This window comes from Conger conger, chromosome 4 (assembly GCF_963514075.1).
Source record: "Conger conger chromosome 4, fConCon1.1, whole genome shotgun sequence".
Classification (NCBI taxonomy): domain Eukaryota; kingdom Metazoa; phylum Chordata; class Actinopteri; order Anguilliformes; family Congridae; genus Conger; species Conger conger.
This window is the reverse complement of record NC_083763.1, coordinates 73772487-73792938: the sequence shown is the minus strand read 5'-3', so window position 1 is coordinate 73792938 and position 20452 is coordinate 73772487. Positions and strand designations below refer to the sequence as shown.

The 20452-nt window shown below is 42.5% G+C and overlaps 1 protein-coding gene across 5 annotated transcripts in view; it reads right to left on the bottom strand.

Annotated features, from left to right (window-relative positions):
* Positions 1–20452, bottom strand: part of LOC133126169 (cadherin-12-like) — a 102283-nt gene that overhangs the window by 60683 nt on the left and 21148 nt on the right. For all 5 annotated transcript variants that reach the window (XM_061238086.1, XM_061238089.1, XM_061238090.1 and 2 more), the window contains exon 2: positions 11065–11359. In XM_061238086.1, the coding sequence (XP_061094070.1) occupies positions 11065–11359 (295 nt within the window). The remainder of the gene's footprint in view (positions 1–11064; positions 11360–20452) is intronic.

The window sequence follows — 20452 nt, the reverse complement described above, 5'->3', positions numbered from 1 at the left end:
TGTTTTATGTTTTAATCCTCCTATTTTATTTGGGGTCAATTTGACAGTGTTTGACATGTTTTCATCTTTCATCACTCTTTGTAGACTTTCCTATACAGGTGCAAAACTTTCACTTCCTGTACCTCAGGCTCTAAAATAAGATGTTTCTCACAGATTATTCAAAGTTTGGAGATAATAAGAAGGCGACACACAAAGTGTCAGAATTTCTCTTTTGCAATAATTTTGCATTAATTTAGACTGTTGGAGTCCATTTGACCCCGACCATAAAAGTGGGTTAAACACTTGTAAAGGCTCACAGACATGGCCATCCCCATATAATGTCACTTCCTATTCTTTGACAAAACTGTCAATGCAAACCCATCACTTTCTCTTTCTGTGTGTGACTGTATCTGTACCCTCCCCATCCTCAGAGAGGAAGAGCCCACCTCCAGGGAGCCATTGCATTACATTATTGGCATTTGGCAGACGCTCTTATCCAGAGCGACGTACAGTTGATGAGACTAAGCAGGAGACGATCCTCCCCTGGAGCAATGCAGGGTTAGGGCTCATGGGCTCAAGAGCCAAACGGCTGTGCGGATCTTATTGCGGCTACACCGGGATTAGAACCACTGACCTTGCGTGTCCCAGTCCTTTACCTTAACCACTACGCTACAGCCTCGGCCCAGAACGGCGGAGCGCATTGCCTCTCGGCCCGTGATCAATCCTCGTCTGATTTATAGCGCATAGCGGTGAACACAGACCCCAATCACGTAATTGCCTGTAACTGGCAGCTTCCCGCCGCTCCGAGCAGATGGTTAACGACTGTATTAAAAGTGCGGGTGACAAAGGTCAGAGAGCCTCCATCTTGTCAGCGGCCGATCTTCTCCCAGGCGGCTGGGAGCGGTGTTGATCGTTCCTCCGCACCGTGCGGACAATATTCAGGAACATCTCCACTGCTCACCTCTTCATCCTATTTTTATCCATTTCAGCACACCCATAGGGAGCTATGTGCATCCGATAATCACTGAAAGATGAGCTTTGTGTCTAAACAATGACATACAGCGCATACTCACACACAAAATACACACACACACACACACACACACAAAGCTCTCATTGTAGTGTTTTACTTGACACAGCATACCAGAATTTAAATCACCCTAATCCCAGCCATTGATTGTAAGTTAGACAAAGAAATCCGATCAATCCAAAACATTTTTTTTTACAGTTTTCCTATTGTGCAAGGCTAAGACAAACTGAGGTACCGACAGAGCTAATGCAATTTTCACATTTCGATGTTATCCAGCATGACGCAGGAGGTGCAAATAAACTGCAGAGCTCTTCTGCATGCTGTTCTCCATAAGTGCGACATGCACTGACCACATGGGGTTTGCTGAAGGAACGTGTTTCTCTGTCACTTCTGCCGTGAACAAAAGAAAACGTGTGGCGTTTCGACTGTGGAATACGATGGTGCAGGTGAGAAATCAGCAGGGAAAAATATTCATATTCAACACACCTCAAAAAGAAAGGAGGAAAGAAAGAAAGAAAGAACATAAAAGTCCCTCAGAAGCGAGAGGAACAAATTAGATTTTGTCTGTTGCGTAAAGACTCATTTAGCCGCGGGAAGAGGCGGAGGAAATCACAAAGGCACGAAATTTCATTGGCGAACGCGGAGGGGCCGCACGCCTCAAGACAGCGGGAGGTTTGTGGGTAATTCTCAAAGACTTATTTTTAACGTTTCGTTCGTTTTTTTAAAGCCGCTATTGCCGTTAAGTTCTTCGTCCAGACGCAGACAATAAGCGGAGTAATTAAATGCGGTACGGTGTGAAATCTTACACAATCTTATCAGAAATCTTAATTTCTGCTGGGTCCGTCTGCACTGAGCCTGGGAGGAATGTCGATGGCGATAGCCCTGACTTATCTGAGAGGTGGCAGTTCGGCCCATTGATTTCCTCTGAAATTATGGGCGCAATAAGGGAGGCCGGGAAACTTTGCTGCCTTTCTTCACACCGAGTTGCGTCGATATTAGAACAGCTTACGTATCATTTTAAAGGACCTATTCAGACGTGATGAAGGCCCAATGGTTCACCCGTAAATCCGTTTTACTTCAGGGGAACAAGTGCCGTGGACATTTTTCTGCTGCTGTTGCAACTATTGGAAACTACTTGGACAGATGATCTTTATATGTGTGCAACTCATCAACAAAATGGCAGTTACTGAGCTGCGTACAAACATCACGAGTGAACAGTTTGGCTCAGATAGTGTCCTGCTCAACTCTTATATCGTGTACAGCAGTGGTCTCCAGCCCCGGTCCTCAGGAGCTACTGGGTCTGCTGGTTTTCGGTTACACCATACAGTTAGCACCCTGTTGAGACCCAGGTAACCAGGTGAAGAGAACTGTGCCGTTAATTGCTCTAATTGATTAATTAAGTGCAGAGTAACAACGGAAACCAGCAGACACTGTTGCTCTCCAGGACCAGGGTTGGAGACCACTGGTGTAGGGGTAGGTGCCACTATAATCAATCTTGCACTCACCTGTACTACATAAACATAATCACTCTCTCCCTCACCTGTGCTACAGAAATATAATCAATCTCCCACTCACCTGTACTACATAAACACAATCTGGTTTGCTCCCACTCACCTGAACAACAGAAACATAATCAACCTCTCACTCAACTGTACTATATAAACACAATCTGGATTGCTCCCACTCACCTGAACAGTAGCAGTCTCTCTTTACTTACCAAATGGTGACCATACTATAGTTTTTAAACATACGCATGCAAATGCATTTAATTTTACAACAACTTACCCCAATCGTTCTTGAAATTAGTTTTTAATAGTTTCTGAAAGTTTTTTTTTTTTATGGCTGCCTTGCAGAAATTCTGCTAGAAATATAAATTCTAATACAATGATATCCCCATGTCTCATGAGACCACAGTCAAAGAAAGTCAAATTATTTCATCAATAAAGGAAATGAAAGCTGTCATTCACTCGTCAAACAGTGAATAAATAGAAGATGGATTTTAACAGTGGCACCATTATTACGTAAATACTGTCACAGAATACACGTAAATCTAATAATGGGAGCAAATTGGGTCAGAAATAACATTAATAGAACAGCGATTCGAAGCTGGCAGGCTAGCATTTTGAGGCTGGTCATTTAAATTCTGCAAACGCAGCTTGCGGTGCGGTATGCGTCCCACTTTCTGGAACCACTGAATCTCTAATGCATTTCCTCGAAAATATCGATTTCAATACAGAGCCTTCTCAAGCGCTCTCCCTCTCGCTGATATGATTCATTTAAGAGGGCTCATTCGACGTCCACACACTTACATCCCACTGATGCTACAGCGGTGTATGATTTCAATTCCTCCTGTTGATGTTTCCGGACTAAGACGTGAATATGTAAAAGGTCACATCTCTTTGCGTAGATGTCACACTCATTATAGTACGATGCACACATCCCATAACACCCATTTATGAGGAAACATGTCTTCATACTGCTACTGTTCAGACCACAAGCCTAATCAGTGAAGCTCTGTCCGGATAACTTCCTTATTGAGTTCACACTGAAGTTATTATTGTGCAGAGGTGTGTGTTTTTCTGCTGCAGAGGCAAAATTATGCTCCTGATGATCGGCTGGCGTTTGTAATTTGAGAGGGTTTCCAGTGGTCTTCTCGTTCCCAACCTAATTAGGAATTTCTATTCTCGGACCTGACATACTTCTTTCACACACTTCTATCCCACCTCCCTCTCTCTCTCTCTCTCTCTCTCTCTTTCTCTCTCCCTCAGTTCAATTCAATTCAAGTTGCTTTATTGGCATGACAGAACATTACATTTTGTATTGCCAAAGCATATAAAAATTTTCAAAAAACATTGAAGGACTAGGAAGAAAATAAAACACTAACCATACATTAGAATATGAACTCTCTCTCTCTTGCTCTCACTCTCTCTCTCTGTCTCACTCTCTCTCTTGCTCTTTCTCTCTCCCACACACACACACACACACACACACACACAAGGGTTGAGTAACAGTGGGAGGGTTTTATGTTTTATAAAGGAACATCAAAAGTACAAAGCCTTGCAGCATTTTACAAGGATAGCTCAGTTCCAATGCCCTCAAGTCAACACATTTCTCGGAGGCAACAAACACTATTTTTTTTATGAACTCCACGGATCTCCTTCATAACATGTATTTATTGCTGTGTTGCTTTCTTTCTTTATATTTCCTTTTGGCTGATTATAATTATCATGGTTATAATTATCTGTCTTGTGGTACTTTCTTTAGTTTTAATATAAATAGCAGTTACATGTCGATGCATTTGCAGCTGTGGAAATCCGGATGTCATCCCAACTGCACGGTCATGAATCCAAAAGCAGTGTTCGATTTCAGTTGACTTATGAAATTATGGATAGGCCTAAGTCAACCCATCCCTATGTGACAACAACATTTAATAACAAATGTCATATACGTATATTGTTATGAACCATTGTTATGGACCAATATTGATGAAACTGCCAGGCCATATCTGAATCAAATTTAAAGTCAATGATTCAGAGTTTTTTTGTTTGTTTTGTCCTGAATTTCTAACCAACGCACCGACATCTCGGTGCAAAACTGTATGCTTTCATACCCCGAGGTCTTTTCATTGTAGCCACGGTAGCCAAAATAACGGACAGCTGGGCCCGCCCAACGTTCTGATATGAAACCATGAGCCACTGAGTTGTATAATTGCTGTAGCTTGGGTAATTGGGTTGAAGGTTGCAGGTTGTCGGTTGAATTTTGAGGGGATGTTACTGAGCCTGGCCATCACACTCAGTCTGGATTCCTTCAGCATATGCTGTACAGTATTCTCCCTCATAAATGAATAACCAGACAGAAATATGAGCTGTGTGTGTAAGTGGAAAAGGGCTCTGTGCAAAGCAAATAATGAAATAAAGAAATGCTGCATTTGTTTTGTGTGCACTCTTATCCATCTGCTTACACAGCTTATGTTCGTGTCTTTACTGTATACACACATAAATGGATGAAAATCACATCTGTCCAACAATACTAAAAATACACATGCATTGCACTGCCAGACCTAAAAATAAACAAATGCATTTTTTTCCCTTTAATCTTCCACTGGGGTCTCCGGTAGATCCGTCCCTGCTGAACATTCAAGTTTAAACCAGTCTGATCAAGCTGGTCAAACTGGACACGTCTAGGTGGTTGACCAGCTGACAGCTAGTCCACCATTTTGGCCACAACCTTTATTAACCAGCTTTGACCAGCCACAGACATGCTATGACCATCTAAAACCAGCTTAGCTGAATCCTAGCATGGAATTTTCAGCAGGGTTGCTGGCTAATAACAGCAGGCAAAATGCTAACAATTGTGAGCACTTTTGGGCTGAATCGTCATGTTGTTATGTTACGTTATGCTGTTATATTATTGTATGTGATGTTGTGTTAACACGTCCATATGGAACGGCTTGAGTGATAGGATGGGAAAGCAGTCTTGGCTTGCATTGAGATTCTCTTTCTGACCTTGAACACTTTTCATGGGATACATTAAAGGAGCAAGCCTCCCATGCAGTCTGAAAAAGACGGATGACCCTGCTTAACCTGAGAGGAGAGACAGCTGGATGGCAGCCAATGAAAGAGCCCCATTAGACCTGAATGTTCTCTGGAGCCAATGAGAGAGAGGCCTGTTTAACATGAGATATAAGGAGATGGCTTGAGCCAATGAGAGTGCGCCATTTTACCCGAACATTGCAGAAGAGATGGCTGGAGGCAATGAGAGAGTCCTGTTTAACTTCAGATATCAGCAGGAGATGGCTAGAGCCAATTTAACCCAATAGAGCCAATAGAGTCCCATTTAACCCTAGAGATTACAATAATTTCCTGAATTGATTGAACTGTAATGGAATTAAGTCCGACCCTGGATTTCATAAAGCATCTACAGTAAAAAAAAATGTTTTCCCCAGGTAATAATGACGGTGAAGATTTTGGTACTTGAATCGTAGAGTTCACAGTTTGGCCCTTACTGTATGTGGAGTGCTATAAATGTTGAAGATTAATGTCTCCCGATGACAGAGGTGAGCCCTTCCATTCCTGGAGGGCCGGCGAGTAACCTCCTGAGACACGGCAGCGAAAAAATAAAAAATATAAAATAAAGAAAAGTTTATGAATATGAAACGGAGAGATGGCCGACCGCAGCATACGCTTCCCAAGGCGCGCGTACGCTCACCTGAACTCATCTTAACTGACAATAACTGCAAAAAAAAATATACGAAAAATCCGAAATAAAACCTAAAAAAAAAAGAAACTAATTCAAGCTCACTTTTCTCGCTCGAGCTTCTGCCAAACTTCCCTTCACACCCCGGGAAAAGCCGCGAATGTCCCCCTGTGGAATTAGCCGCACTTTCAACGCCCCCCGCTCCCCACTCTGAAGGGGGATCCTCTCTCGAGTTTCAGCACAGCCGCGGCGCGACCGCGGTCTGATCACGACGGGGTGCGATCTGCAACGCAGCGTGTTCGTGAGAAACTAAAGTAATTCAGGTACTGCGATTGCGCTTAAAAGAACGAATCGATAAAAAAAGAAAATGTGTTGAACTATTTTCCCCGCTGCACGAGTGGCACTACGCCAGAGGCCACAGCAGAGACGCTCCCTGTCTTCCTCCAGAACACATCTGTTCGCATTGCTCCTTGGCTCACCTGGCGATGAACTGCGAGTGTTCATTATACGGATGCTGGCCCTCTCTGCGCTCCTGGGAGTGCTGTGTGCTACCTCTAACCCATCTGCTGTCGAAAACTCACCATCAGGGACGCCCGGAAGGCCGGCGGTACGGCTGGCTTCGTTTTCTGTCTGCCGCTGATCGGCCAGAGACTTAACCCGCACGGGGCCAGTTTCACAGACACAGATTAAGCCTAGGCTCAGACTAAACTCCAGAGATTATCCATGCAAAACTCTATTTAGTCCAGGACTAATCTGTATCTGTAAACCAGGCCCCGGTTTAAATCAGTCCCTGGTTCAAGGGCAGAAATGGAGCATTCCTATTACGAGCATTTTTTAAATCATTATTTCATCTCTCATTTCTACAAATTAGTTAGACTCGTGTCATGTGCTCGCTGCGCAAAGTTAACAACAGAATGTAAGATTAATGAAGAAAAAAAATAAATTAAAATTTCTAAATTTAATATACACTCACTGAGCACTTTATTACTAATTTATTACTCATTAATACAACACCTTGTTAATGAGAGAGGTCAGAGGAGAAGGGTCAGACTGGTCAAAGCTGAGAGGAAGGTGATTAATGCTAATAACACATCAAACTAGTGGATAGGCTACAGCAGCAGAAGACTTAATGAGTCTAAAAAATAAGTTTAATGAATACCTGATAAAGTGCTCACTGAGTGTAGTTCATTGCATTTATGCTAAGCAGTCTGATATGTTATTGTATAAATGTGGTTTTCGAACCCAGATTGAAACTGACGCGCTAACCACTTAATTTGAACCACCACGCTAAACCTGCTGAATTGTCAACCCTGTCTCCCAAGCAAAAGAGCCTCTTCTCCCCTCAGTTAACGCTGAAGCCTCCCTTTAGCACCCCTAGTGGATGTTTGATTTCAGAACTGCGGCAAAGTGTACCTGTGAGAATGTAATCGAGGTTTTCCGTGAGACTGGGTAGCAGACTTTACTATCCCTGCATTACATTCTCAATCTCCCTCTTGATGTTTATCTGTTCATTAATTAATATTCCGCTGGGGTCTACGGCAGGGCCCTGTTTGCTGATACTTAGCAGAGCTATTTGAGGGACAGGAGTTGAACGGCTACTCTAACAGTTTGCTGAAGGATTTTTAAATTTTAATTTATTTTTTACCAACCCCCAATGCTTTACTGTACATCCACTGAGCGGTAAACTATGTGAATTTATTATGCATGGATTTACCAGTCCTTTATACAATATCTAATACTATATTCCCAACCCCATCTGCTGCCTAATGCACTATATCATCAACCTCCCTAGTACAGCACTTAACATTATGTTTGGGCTTCACGTTATAATACTATCTGTTGTGATTCTGATGACTTGGCATCTGTTCTATTCATTGCCTGAGGCTTTATGTACATACTTTTAAAAAGTTCTGGATAAGATGCAAGTTCTGCATGCGAGCGTCTGCTAAATGGCAAAATACAAATTGAAGAGGAACCCCAGGGGGGTGGGGTGGGGCAGGGGAAGTGATTAGTGCTTTTCTCAGCGTTAGAGGTAATGCCGTAATCTCTAAAATGGCTTCCGTGACCGGGGCAGAGGGGGATACGTGGCGGTGATTTGAATGGATATGTTCCAGTGGAGTGTGACTGTGTTAACTGCAGATAACTGGGACGGCAGGTCATACGTCCTGTTAATGTTCCAACGCTTTATGGCCTGTTCAATGTTAATGAGTGGCCATTAAGGCTTATCTGAAAACAATATTTAGTGTTTATAGGGAGAGGAATCGAACGCGGTGAAGACTTATCGACGTAATTCATGTTTTGGACCCACAAATAAAATTAGCATATTGCTACATACGGCGCAGAGCGACTAATTATTTATGCTTTTATTCATGCATTTATTTCTTTTTATGAGTTTCCCTGTAATATCCTCAATTAATTCCAAAGCGGTACTCCAGCCATTTAACTAAAATGACCGCATCGCTGAATCATGTACCATACATGGTCAAATATGTCATTCTGTTGGATTCAAATGCTTCTCTGTGCTCGATTGATCTTGCCTGGTGCAATTGAGCCAACCAAGAGGTCCAGAATGCGGGGTGAACAGTTTTAAGAGAAGCATTTAATACGTTCCAATACACCGGACAAGCTCAGTAAAGCATAGGAGAGTATTTGGAATCAAAGCGATTGCTTATTTGAGCCAGGTCTCGGGGTTTTATGGATTTTGTGTGAAATGCTGTGTGAAAGAAGCACCCAGCCAGGGGTACTATGAAGCACATGATAACAGGCATATGCCTTGATATTAACGAGCTCACACGCCAGACTCCGACACAGCAACACAAAACATTTACCCATAATAGGAACACCGTATAACACATCATAAAGATGTCAGCGCTATGTAAATACAATCTATTTACTGCTTAATTCACACTGTTACACATATGAGAAATGCATTTGCAAGCCTTGTTGGTGTAAACACCGGCTGCATGTTCTAACCACAGTAACATATTCTAGCGGTTAATTGTTTTAGATGTACGTTTAGCCGGTGTGGGAATGCTTGTGTCGATGCTCCAGAGAGGGAGGCCTCCGCTTTTAATCTCAGACGGCTCGAAGGTCATTTTAATTACGCTCCGTGTGGAAGATGGCTGTCGTACATTGAGATAAGAAAGCCCCATTAGGGATGATAATGTTCAGCCAGGGCAGTTAAGAGTCCAGACCAGGGGTAGTGTGGCTGTAATTACCCAGCAAGAAGGCCCCTCTCTGAGCCAAACTGGTCGACACAGTCGATTCGTAGAGCCCAGTAAACTGCTGGTTCAGAAAGCAGAAGGATCGTGAGATCTTACCTAGAGATATAGCATGATTTATTTTTTTCATCACATTCTGTTTCTCATGAGAAACTTCACTTTGCGCTGTAAATATGTGACTTGACACTGCAAAGGGTGTACCATCGCACAGTTCTCAAACTGCAACAACATAAACAACTGATACCTCGTTTTGCACCTCTGATCTTCTAGTTTCACATCAAATTAATAAAGGAGATCTGCGCTCTGATACCCCCTTTATGCCGTTGTGTGACATATGTTCTGATCTCCCTGAGACCTCAGAAATCCCTCAAACCCTCACACAAAGGGAAAACGAACGAGGAGAACTCATGGAAAGTCACCTTGTCTCTGATTTTCCGGCTCAGCGGAGACGGGTCACTTTTGGGCGGTGACACGCTTTATTTCCCTCTGTCCGGTGGGAGATACGGTGCTTTTAATCTGGTGCATAATGCGCTATTAGCGGGACCCTTTTAAAGGCTTGTTCCAAGCATGTTTTCAGATAGTTGTGCATTGACCAGTAACGATAACATTAATGTGACAGAAAATGGGTTTGGTCGTCTGAGGTGTCTCTAGGCCCGAGAGATTATGCAGTGTGTTAATGCAGCTTTTCACAGAATACTTTTCACTAGAGTACAGCCATTTGCCACAAACATTGGTTCAGAGACAAAAATGAAACACCTGGTTTTATGCACGTACATACTCATACGCCATAGAAAATATTTTGATGGAAATACTGTAAGTAATCCATTTATAATTCATATGAGCAAGACAATACTACAACATGATGCACATAATTGGTAATATGGAGTAATCAAAGGGAGACTTCTTTCTGAATTATAAATTCACTTTGGATATTTTTTAGACATAAAACGTCCACTGGCAGCTCCATTACATTAGTGATTTAGTTAACGCTTTTATGCAAAGCTCCATGTTCTTAACACTTAAAGATCTATCTCCTGAGAATTGGTGGCACAATTTGGCAGTGCGTTGCTTTTCCTCACAATGTATTATGGATCAAGAGCAGGTAAAATAATAGTTGGTTAACCAGTTCAGACCAGATCACAGTTTGACATGTTTTAGCTGGTTGACCAGTTCAGACCAGCTCCCAGCTTGACATGGTTTGACCAGCTCAAGCTATGTTGTGAAACAGCTGGTACCTGGTTGACCAGTTACTAGCTCAGAGAAGCTACTAGCACTAGCTGCTAAACCACAACCCAGAAACTCCTCTATAGAGAATTAAATCAGATAACTGAGTCTAAAAACAATGGTCTCCAACCCAGTTGGAGAGCCACAGGGTCTGCTGGTTTTTGTTGTTGCTCTGCACTTAATTAATCTATTAGAGCAGCTAAATGCACGGTGAGCTCTCTTCGCATGGTTACCTGGGTCTCAACGGGATGCTGATTTTGAGGTGAAAAGGAAAACCAGCGGACCTTGTTGCTCTCCAGGACCAGGGTTGGAGACCACTGGTCTAAAGAATAAGTGTCACACAGTGTTAAACTGTAATTGAAAACCGTTAGAGACAGAACCGACGATGGCGATGGTGAACAGGTGAATGCTTACCGACGGGAGACATCTCCGGCACGCTAGCCGTGTAGGGTCCCTCCAGGAACTTGGGCTCGTTGTCGTTGATGTCCTGGACCTTGATGACGAACTCGGACTCGGGCTCCAGGGGCCGGCCGGTGTCCAGGTCCACGGCCTGGGCGCGCAGCGTGTAGTAGGGCTTCTCCTCCCGGTCCAGGCTCCGCAGCGCGTGGATGTCCCCCGTCGTCTGGTCGATGGTGAAAATGGAGCCGGCCCCGTCGCCGGAGAGCGTGTACTTCACTGCGCTGTCGCCCTTATCCAGGTCTGTGTGCAGCTGTGGGGGAGAGGAGCTCAGTGTGTGAACTCAAATCATGTGTGTGTGTCTGTCTGTGCATGTATGTGTGTGTCTCTGTGTGTAGGTGTGTGTCTGTGCCTCTTGTCTAACCCAAAAAAATACATATAATAATTGCACTTATGACTGTATGTTTAGAAGAGCACTTCATGTGTATTTTACTAGTGTTGCTTTAACTTGTGGAAGAACCTATGCACTTGTAAGTCGCTTTGGATTAAAAGCGTCTGCCAAATGACTAAAATAAATGTAATGTAAGGAAATGTAATGCATGTATATGTGTGTCTCTGTGTACGTACGTGTGTGTGTGTCTGTGTGTGTGTGCCCCTCTGTGTGTGTCCCTGTGTGTGTGTGGTTGTGTGTGTATGCGTGTATATGCGAGTGTTTCAGTTTGTATGTTTGCATGTGTTTGTGTTTCTATATGTGTGAGTGTATGCATTGCGGTTATGCGTTTCTGTGTGTGGGTGTGTGTTTGCGTGTGTGCGTGCTCTTGTGTGAGTGTATCTGTGTGTTAATGGAAATTCAGTCATATTTTGCGATTCAGTTTGCCAAACAGAGAAAGCCTTTTTGGTCATTGCTATGATTTGATCTGTGAGACATTAAGTGAGTTTGCTTTTATTCAGTCTGACAGCTCCAGGAGAATCACAAAATGGTGGGATCAGCACACATTGTTCACTGTCAGTGGAGAATAAGTGGTGAAGATGCTGGTTTTGGGTTTTTCCCAAAATTATTTTAAGAATGGGAAACCCCATATTCTTAGCCAGCAGGCCGTGCTTGTCTACCCCCTGCTACCTACACCTTTATCTCACGTCTGAAAACAGCGCTGCCACCTTTTTTCACATTTCACAAACATTCAAAATATGAACAACTGGTTTAGCATTGCACTCAGCAACAAGTCACACATGTCCCTCCTTAGTACAGTACATGTGTAGTCAGAGAATGTTTATTTTATTACATTATTTACATACTGTTAAACTAGTACTGTTAAATGTTGCAGCAGTTTGCTGGTCAAGGAACTACATTCAAATCTGTAAAGTGGTTGTCAATGGACAACAGCCAATTATTTTTACAAAGTAGTTTGAACAACTTTACTCTTTAGAGTAGCTTTGCCGCATCGCAACTACTTTCAGTGTAAAATAATTAGTAGAAAGTACACTTTCAGAGTAGTTTCCCCAACACTGCTAGCATAATAGCGATGCTCTGGAACTGAGAAGTTGTTTGTGCTCTGTTCCCGGCATATCTTGCTGTACCCTTGAGCATATCAAAATTAAATTAGACTGAAAATTAAAGAACAAAAAAACTCTATACTGTGTTTCTCTGGATAACGATGTCTGCTAAATGTTTCGTTCGGAATAGGTACGACAACGCATTTGCATTTTGTATACATTCTGAAAATCGCACTCCTCTATTTGACACCTCGGGCACGGAATGAATGCAGTGTAATTAAGACCTGATGTGCATTTTCCAGTGCGCAGTGCGGATAATTGGTCTTTGAATACCTCAGGTAGGAATGGCCATTTGCATCTTTGTGTTCGCGCGCACCATATGCTTGGATATCACCAGTTAATACGGCTGTGGTATCTGTACACCTGTAATAACATCGGATAAGATGGTGATTTCTGTTTTCCGGGCATCTTAGTCTGGTGAGATAAGTGCACTTTCATGAATATGGATGTGATCGTGGACTGCAAGGTCTGTGAGGGGGGGTGGATGGTCTGGTACTTACAGACTTGGCCTACCTCCCTTATGTGCTGGTCTTATCTTCATGGCTTTACAAGCGATCGTATATGAATTGTGCCGTATCCTATCTGTTCAGTTGTCTGTTCTATGACCTCTATATGCACATTGTTTGCACATCGCACATCGCTTTAAGATAAAAGTGACTTGCTAAATAAAATGTAATGTAATGTAGTAATGTAGTAAAAAAGGGGGGAGTATTGTGAGCAGGGAGATCTGGGGGTGTGCGATTCTCTCTTGGGCTCCATCAGTTGAAATTGTACTTCCCTCTAGGGTCTTTCAGCGAACTTATCCCTGGTTATGGGTATGCACTTTGTTGTACGTCGCTCTGGATAAGAGCGTCTGCCAAATGCCAATAATGTAAAAAATGTAATCATGTGACATGGCCCATGAAAGCTCCATAGACCCCATGACCACATACCGTATCTTACCGATGTAGTAATGACCGCTTAACCCTCAACTAACCAAGTGAAGTTATATCTGGCCCCAGACATATGCTTTTATTGCTATCTTGATGGTAGTATATTTGAGCCGTCCATTTGACTTTGTCACGCAAAACATTTTGTGATGATTATGTTGATGACATATATGACCCCAGTCAAAAGTAACACATTCTTAATAAAGGAATCTCAAATCGCTATACAAATCCAGATTTATGTGGGGACAAGATATGAAGTGATACATACCCATACCCAAAATTATGTTCCAAATTAAAATTGTATGCATGTACTTAATTAATACATCAGAGGGCATGTTTTAAATGTTTAAGTTAAAATCAACTGCTGAAAAAACACTGTTTTTGAATTACTTTTCATGACTTTGCAATCGGGGTCATATCTGACCCAAGTAGGTCATTAGTGTGCGCAAAATATGTTGGTCGCTTGAGGGTTAAAAGCCTTCTGTTTGGTGTCAGTCACCGCCTGGCAAAAATAATAAATACATAAAATGGAAGACTATGTGACGTGTTCCCTTGCATTGTTTATTTATTGAAAAGTATCTGTTCCAGGGCCGTTTGCTCATTCTGATGCAACATAAGCACCGCTTGTTTTTATTTTTTTGTCATCTTCATTTGCATAGGAATGGGGTCGCTGCCATTTTGAGCAGGGTATTGTTTTAACAGGGAACGCGTAAGTGGAAGTCTACTCACTGTGCCCTACCTGACAGTGAGTCGACAGACTGAATTCTGGGGCCGCCGCGATTCTGAGCCCACATCTGAACCCTGTTTGTTTGTTTGTTTTTTTTAGATATTGAATTTGACTCGCTGTTAAATAACTCAGGAAATAAATAGGCAAAGAAGCTGGCAAACGCTCCTCCCTTCTCTGCATGCTGATGTGGAACCCCTACAGCAGGGAGCGGCAAGCTAGCTGCTGTGTGAAAGTACATTAGATCAAAGATTCCTCGATCCAGGAATTATTCTATGTTCATGATTGATTGCCATTAACATCGTGTGGCGTGTATTTTGAAGACTGAACACTGACTATGCAACCGTTCTAAATTTTACGACTAGCTGTTACCAAGGAAATAAATATCACTTGATAAACATAAATATACGGGGTAATTCATCAGCTGCATGATAATTCTAAGGCACAGTTGAGGTATCATTTGCACATTATCATTCAAACGCCCGGCAGTAAATGATGACAACTTATGTTTGTAATGAGTCAGACCAGCTGTGTCTTTTGAATGTTTCTTTCTAATTATCACACATCCATGTGCAAAAAAAAGTAACAAAGTAGATAGAGGATGCACACACACACACACACACACACACACACACACACACACACAGGAAATGTGTGCATTTTCCGTGTTTGTGCGTGTGTTTATGTGTGTGTGTCCTGGATATGCATTTACACGCCACACCTAAGGCTGCAGAATACTGCAGAAGCATACGGTATTGTACACCGATTATTGTAGACTATTACACTACATTACAAACGCTTGGCAGTTAATCTCACCCATAGCAACAAACAGCAGTGGAGAACATCAGTGCTACTCTCAGGAATACCAAAACGCAGTCCTCACAGAGTGTAACAGTAACCTAACAAACAGCCATTTGTATTGTACACTATACCTACAACATTATCCGGCAGGAAATCCTAGGAGGAAGAGGGGAGGGGGAGAGAGCATTGACTGCTTTCAAATCATTATCACATTTTTTAAAAGCAGATCTACCACAGGGAGAGTGGTTTATTGTTTGTAGACAAGTGTATTTAGCACCCTCATGTTCGTAATGAAATCAGGGTTATGAACGCACACTGGGAGGTGCAGTTTTACTAAAGGACACCTCCCCTTCCACTTCTTTCCACACACAGCACAATTTCTCACACAATAGCTTGTCATCCACTTGAATTGCGGTAATTAGATCCATTTGTTTAAAAAACACATTCATCCAACGGTAATTGCGTTCCTGTTTTATTTTCCGTTTCTCTCTGTTGTGTGATTTTTTTTCCCACGGTGTTATTTTGTGGCATATCCCACACCGTAATTGCGATAATTCACAATTCAAATTACAATGATACTCAACAGGCGTTATGTATCATCTGATATTGTTTATCATAGAGTAATTTGTATTTTTTCCAAAATGTTTAATGAAGCGATTATTTGGCATGAAGAATGGCAATCTTGATGAACTGCATGATCTTGATCTCCAGCCATTTACATGCATCTTAAAATCATCAGGTAATTTCGACCCGATTTTGTGGAAAGCTAATTGTTTAATCAACTGCTTAATTGATTAATTAAGTACTGAGTAACAACAAAAACCAGCAGACCCTGCGGCTCTCCAGGACCTGGGCAGGGGAATGATGAGGCTTTAATATTGTCAATGAAGGTACCCTAAAAAGCACTTGTTTTGGTCCTACAGACTACAGTTACAGTAGTATTACAATCCCCTCTGTAGTACTCCATCTTCACCATCTTTTTGATACAACAGTAAATGTGCAGAGGGGCTGAGTGAAGCTTGACTGATCAGAAACTGCTCTGTGCAAGTTAGCCCATCTCACTTCTTGTACACCTTTCCCGCTTTGCTGTCGGCTGTTGAAGTTGAAGAGTTCAAGACCCAATGTTTTGCCCTAGGGTGACACAGAACAGTGCAGTCCAGATGGTAAAAAGTATATCAGTCCCACAGTAAGTTTGATGTTTTCTTTTGTGAAATATGTACAGTTTAAGCATTACATTTAGTGCTGCATTCACGGTGAAATATCTATTTTGGAGGATCAAAGGAAGGAAAAGGGCTGGAAGGCGGAATGGCGGAAATTAGCATCCTACAAATAGAATGAGATTTCCCTGACATTACTCTACACCTTACCTTGACTGTTGAGTGCCGAAGAATGCAACCCAAATGTTGATCAATGATTTACAGTTGGTATTTCAATCCATCAACCAACCATCCAACCAACCAATGAATGAATGCATGAATCAATCAATCAATCAATCAATCAATAAATAAACAGCACGTTACACTTACAAACAACGTTTTGGTCAGCCCAAATGAGCCTATAGCTGTGGCACTAGCCTATCCCAGGCAGCTCAAAGGAGCACTCCATTATATTGACATTATTTAATACCTTTCAGACTGACCTGCCTCCTCTCTGGGCTGCAGAATGGCTCTCCTGTGTTTATGTTTTGATTTCTTGCCGGAATATTAATAATATCCAGCATGTGTGTAATAGCTGGCCAAGGAGTTCAGCCAAGGAGTGGTATTTTATACCGATTCCTCATCCTTATGCTTCATACTGACTTCATACCTATTGATTATAACTGGCCGCGCCATGCCTTCTGGGTGATGTAATGCCTTTGTATTCACTATTATGTAGTGCTTCCAAGTGAAGTTCTTCACTGAAACACGGGGGTGCTTCAGGTAAGAGCAGTCGTCTGGCAGTCGGAGGGTTGCCGGTTTGATCCCCCGCCCGGGCTGTGTCGAAGTGTCCCTGAGCAAGACACCTAACCCCCAAATGCTCCTGACGAGCTGGTTGGCACCTTGCATGGCAGCCAATCGCCGTCGGTGTGTGAGTGTGTGTATGCGTGGGTGAATGAGAAGCATCGATTGTACAGCGCTTTGGATAAAGGCGCTATAAACATTCCAACCATTTACCATTTACCAGACACAGAAACACGGACAAGCCACCAGCTAGCACACACATGCACACCCACCAACAGACACATACATACACACACACACACACACACACACACACACACAGCAGTGGTAGCTCACTGTGGGCCTGTACTGTTCAGCTGCAGATCGATAGCCCAGGGAAGCTCAGGGGTTTTCTGTTGTCGTGTTAGGTGCGGTCAGACACCTGTGGAGCTATGAACCGGTTTCACGCTAAACTACAATTGGTCCCTGGTGAACAATGAAGCCAAGGCTTTCTCAGAATAAAGGTTAAGGAGATAAATCTCACATGTGTTCATAACGACTGCATGTTCTAGGTTTTCTCATAAACAATATACGTTTGGAATGCATCAAAAACATTGAAGATTAATTCAAATCTCTGACCTAATTAAGGCACAGTAAAATTTTTTGGAAAAGTTACATGTTTCAGCATGTAGAAGCTGCAGGAGAAAACAAAACAAAAAATATATATTACTGTATTTATTCATAGAGGTTGATTGTTTGAAACACAACATTTACATGTGATCCTTATTACAATCAACATTTGCCTTTGGCTCAAAGTAAAAATCAAAATTGGGACTTTTTTTTTACTCATAATTCTTTTTTTTTGTTATTCTGCTTTTGTTAAGATAAGAAAGTAACTCCACTTGAAATGGTTTAGTTACACCAACTCAGGTGCACAGTGCAAAATGCTGTGAAAAACTTTATATTTGTATTGCATGGTTTAAACCACAATAGTTTATTTGTGTTAAACACGCCTCTCAAATTCAATTCCTGGAGGGCTGCAGCGTCTGCTGGCTCTCAGTCTATTCCAGGGCTTAATTTTAGTCATTGATTGGCTACCAGGTCCACTGATCTTGTTTTCAAGAACTAAATTGGTTGCTGATTGAAAGGAAAGCCAGCAAAAAAACCTCCAATAACTGCCAGGGAGAGTCCTGGTGCCTCACGGTATGTCAGAGCTGTGTATGCGGGGAAGCCTGGAGCTTCCCACATCATCGTCTCAAACTCAGCATCATTTTGAACATTTTAAACTTTAATTTTTTTTCTATTAGGTCAGTTGTGTAATCATCCATGATTATGTATTGGCTTAAGATCGCGTCTACTTAATGTATTCTATGATTTCTCATCTGTGGTGTATGTGTGTTTGAAAAGCCCATCAAGGGGCAAGCAATGGAAAGGAGCGTATGTGAGAAATGCATGGGATGTGTTTTCACTAATATCTGTCCCTATCAAATAAATATTTTTGATATATTATATTATTGCCTTAAATGCCACCAGAAGCAGCTTTTAAATGGTTATTTTTTTGGGGCTCAGCCCCCCTTGACCTAAAATCCTACAATAGCCCCTGACGTACCCATACCCTCCTCTGGACTGACACAGTGGATGTGACCCCATACCCTCCTCTGGACTGACACAGTGGATGTGACCCCATACCCTCCTCTGCACTGACACAGTGGATGTGACCCCATACCCTCCTCTGGACTGACACAGTGGATGTGACCCCATACCCTCCTCTGGACTGACACAGTGGATGTGACCCCATACCCTCCTCTAGACTGACGCAGTGGATGTGACCCCATACCCTCCTCTGGACTGACACAGTGGATGTGAACCCATACCCTCCTCTAGACTGACACAGTGGATGTGAACCCATAGTCTTCTCTGGACTGACACAGTGGATGTGACCCCATACCCTCCTCTGGACTGACACAGTGGATGTGACCCCATACGCTCCTCTAAACTGACACAGTGGATGTGACCCCATACCCTCCTCTGGACTGACACAATGGATGTGACCCCATACGCTCCTCTAGACTGACACAGTGGATGTGACCCCATACCCTCCTCTGGACTGACACAGTGGATGTGACCCCATACCCTCCTCTGGACTGACACAGTGGATGTGACCCCATAACCTCCTCTGCACTGACACAGTGGATGTGACCCCATACCCTCCTCTGCACTGACACAGTGGATGTGACCCCATACCCTCCTCTGGACTGACACAGTGGATGTGACCCCATACCCTCCTCTGGACTGACACAGTGGATGTGAACCCATACCCTCCTCTAGACTGACACAGTGGATGTGACCCCATACCCTCCTCTGGACTGACACAGTGGATGTGAACAGGAGCGTAATACTCTCCCACACAGCACACCTCCGCTGCTGACTCCTGATCACCGCACTCCTGGTGTCCTACTTCAACTACTCAACAGTTTCGTAAAAATTAAAGAGACCACGACCTCACAAATACTGAAAGCCATTTTAAATGCCCTTTCAGTTTGTTTTTTTTCCATATAGAATGGGATAATAAAATAAGAAATGTGATCTGAGTCTGGAGGGCTCGCATTGAGGTTTCAAATGTGGGCGAGCAGCCTGGGGTCATGGGGTGCTTCATTCAGACGTCCAGTGAACAGACGTGTGTAACAGCAGCCTCTGTGATACGAGCGCATCAGTCTCGACCTGAGAGGAGAGAGGTGACTGCCATCGCCCAGTGTAATGCAGCAAACCGCATTTCAACTGGTCCTTTACATCTGCATGTAACCACTGCATATCCTTCATTATTATTATTATTATTATTATACTTCATTTAAACTCAATATCATCAGAGGTCAAGACTGAAAAAAATGAAAAGAAAACATTCCATTGATAGACCTCTTTTCATGATGGTTGAGTGGTGAACGAAAATAGACAACAAGAAATAAAAGACACCAGTACACAACTAAACACACCATGACTACATAATATATTTTGTATTGCCAGGTCCACTGGCTTCTATATGGCACCGTATCATATAATTATGATTGTACTCAAATACAACTTCAACAGAATATCGCGAACTTATTGTAGGCATCTATGAATAACTTATTTGGGGCTAGCTTCAGGACATGAACTCCAGTTCGGTTTAACTGCAATTTGATTGTAATTAGTGGTGTAGGTATGCGTTTGATTAAAATAATTTATTCTCTTAGTCCAGATCATCAGTTTTTCCTTGACTTTGATTCAAAATGGAATGTAAATGAAAAAGTCTTCGGCTTCAAGTTGAAGTTTGGAAAGTTTATCTCCAAAGTGAAAGTGTGTGCACTGCAAAAATGTTCAGCAACTCTTCCCTTATTATTTTCAAATCATATTATGGTTATGATTAAATCCAGGCATTGGTCTAAATTAAACAATAAATTATAGTAGAATATATTTTAAAACATATTATTTTTTATTTATCA